Genomic DNA, 2,354 nt, shown 5'->3' on the forward strand with positions numbered 1-2,354 from the left:
CACTCGCCCTCTCCACCCTCCCACCTCAAACCCAGCCGGGGAGCCCCGCCGCTGCCCGCCCTGCCCCATACTCGGAGCTGCCCCGTCTCACGGGGGTCCTGCCGTCCCCTCGCATCGCCCCGTTTGCTAACGGAGGGCGATTTCTGGCTTTCCTTCCCCGGCGTCTGAATCTGAGCCGTTGTGAAAAAGACACACCACCTGCTCCGCGCTGCCAGCGAGCGGGGAAGGAGGCACAAACGCGGGGGATGGGGAGGAATAACTTCGGCCGCAAACATAAAAGAGAATTTAAAATAAATAGGCTCGGTTCCCAGGAAGTGGCGGACTCGGGCGCCTTCATGGGGGGCGAGCGGTCAGCGGGCGCGGAGTGTGGGCAGGGGGGGTCTGCACACCCTCCCGTCTCCCGGTGTGCCAGGCTGGGGGCTGCAGGGGCGCGGACCCTCCCGGCGTTCTCTCAAGACGAGCTCAAGTCCTGGTCCGTGTGTACACAGCCAGCGCTAGGTTTCCCCGCTGCTTCCACCTCTGAAGACGGCTTTCTCCGAGCGCTCTCCTCCAGCCGGACGGGACAAGGCTGTGCCGTCCCCCCTCCCCAGCCCAGAAACGTGCGGCTCCCTCGGAAAGCCGGACCCCGGGGGGTCCCGGCGATGGGAGCGCGGTGTGCGCCTGAGCGGGACAAAATGAGGATGTGCCTGGATGCTGCCCCGCGGGTGATGTCGCCTTCCTCCGGTTCGCTACAAACCGTGCCCGCTGCGGCGGGGAGAGCCGGAGAGGCGGGGGCTGCCCCCCGGCTGCCCCCCGGTGCGGGCACTGAGCGGCCGGCCGACCCCTTCGCTGCAGCCCAGGGGGGCGCAGGGGCACCCCCACCGCCTCCCGCCCTGCCCCTCAGCACCACCCCAGAGCCGAGCGCGAACCGAAGGAGCCTGAGGGAGAAACCGTGGAGAGGGAAGCCGAGAACGGGGATGGGGGGGGGGGGGCAGCTCAGTTGTGAATGGCTTGAAAAACATAATTGGGGGAGGGCGTGGAGGGGGGGAAGCGGAAACTTTCCTATAAAACTCAGCAAAAGTCCCTCCTCTCCACGTCAGGCCAATGACACTGCTGCCCCCAAACTTTCCGCCAGCAGGAGCTATAAGAACCTCCAAGTCTTCAACTTTCTCCCAATCCCAGACACCTCGAAGGGGCTCCAAGGAGGGATCGGGAGGGATTTTTTTTTTTTTGGTTGGCTTTTTCTTCTTCGTTTTTTTTTTTTTTTTCTTCTCCTCTTGGATCCTGATGCCATCCCCCCTCCCCCCAAAGTGAGGTCCTGCCTCCCTCCCTCCCTCCCTCCTCCTCCTCCTCCTCGCAGGCCAGCGAAGCAGCCGATCAAGGGGGGAGCTGGCGGGTTAGGTGCCCCCCTCTTCTCCCTGCCCTCCCCCCCCTCCCGGCCCGCTTCTCGCGTCTCCCCCCCAGAGATGATGCAGCAGGACGAGTCAAACTCGCCAGTCTCCCCCGCCGACGACAGCTTGAGCAACAGCGAAGAGGAGCCGGACCGGCAGCAGCTGCCCAGCGGCAAGCGCGGCGGGCGCAAGCGGCGTTCCAGCCGCCGCAGCGCCGTCGGGGCCGCCGACGAGCCCTGCAGCCCGGCCCAAGGCAAGCGGGGCAAGAAGTGCGGGGCGGGCGGGGGCGGCGGGGGCGGCGGCGGCAGCAGCAGCGGCGGCGGCAGCCCGCAATCCTACGAGGAGCTGCAGACCCAGCGGGTCATGGCCAACGTGCGGGAGCGGCAGCGCACGCAGTCGCTGAACGAAGCCTTCGCCGCCCTGAGGAAGATCATCCCCACGCTGCCCTCGGACAAGCTGAGCAAGATCCAGACCCTGAAGCTGGCGGCCAGGTACATCGACTTCCTCTACCAGGTCCTGCAGAGCGACGAGCTGGACTCCAAGATGGCAAGCTGCAGCTATGTGGCCCACGAGCGGCTCAGCTACGCCTTCTCCGTCTGGAGAATGGAGGGCGCCTGGTCCATGTCCGCGTCCCACTAGCAGGCGGCGTCCCCCACCCGCACCCCCCCGGCAGGAGCCCTAGGTAAGGCAGGGGCCCCCGAAACCGGCGGGGGGAGGGAGGCGGGGGGCAGCCGTGGGCCGGGCACGCGTGGCCGTGGGGCCGGAGGGGCCCTGTCCGTCCGGCGGGGCCTGGCTTGCGGGGCCGGCCAGAGAGCCGGGGCGGCCGGAGAGTGCTTCCCCCCTCTCCCTACAGTGCGGCCCCGACCCCGCGGGGCCCACGCGTGGCAGGGGGCCGGCGGCGCGGGCGTGCCCCAGCCAGACGGGGCCGGCCTGGGATCGCCCGGGGCTGCAGGGCCGGCGGGGCTGCCGGGACGCTTCCCGGCG

The 2,354-nt window shown here is 68.7% G+C and overlaps 1 protein-coding gene across 2 annotated transcripts; it reads left to right on the forward strand.

The window, feature by feature from the left end:
• The first annotated feature begins 1,420 nt into the window (after positions 1–1,420).
• On the forward strand, positions 1,421–2,042 carry TWIST1 (twist family bHLH transcription factor 1). 2 transcript variants are annotated; one of them, XM_075417462.1, is made up of 2 exons: positions 1,421–1,639; positions 1,685–2,042. In XM_075417462.1, the coding sequence occupies exons 1-2, from the start codon at positions 1,446–1,448 to the stop codon at positions 2,007–2,009; spliced, it is 519 nt and encodes a 172-aa protein (XP_075273577.1). In that variant the 5' UTR covers positions 1,421–1,445; the 3' UTR covers positions 2,010–2,042. The 2 variants fall into 2 exon arrangements, with proteins under 2 accessions (XP_075273577.1, XP_075273576.1); XM_075417461.1 differs by having other exon boundaries at positions 1,421–2,042.
• Positions 2,043–2,354: the final 312 nt, after the last annotated feature.

The sequence above is a fragment of the Opisthocomus hoazin genome, chromosome 4, assembly GCF_030867145.1.
Source record: "Opisthocomus hoazin isolate bOpiHoa1 chromosome 4, bOpiHoa1.hap1, whole genome shotgun sequence".
Classification (NCBI taxonomy): domain Eukaryota; kingdom Metazoa; phylum Chordata; class Aves; order Opisthocomiformes; family Opisthocomidae; genus Opisthocomus; species Opisthocomus hoazin.

What these genes read in the sequence shown, in the direction of transcription:
- TWIST1 (XM_075417461.1), top strand. Translation starts at nt 1,446, where the DNA reads ATGATGCAGCAGGACGAGTCAAACTCGCCAGTCTCCCCCGCCGACGAC.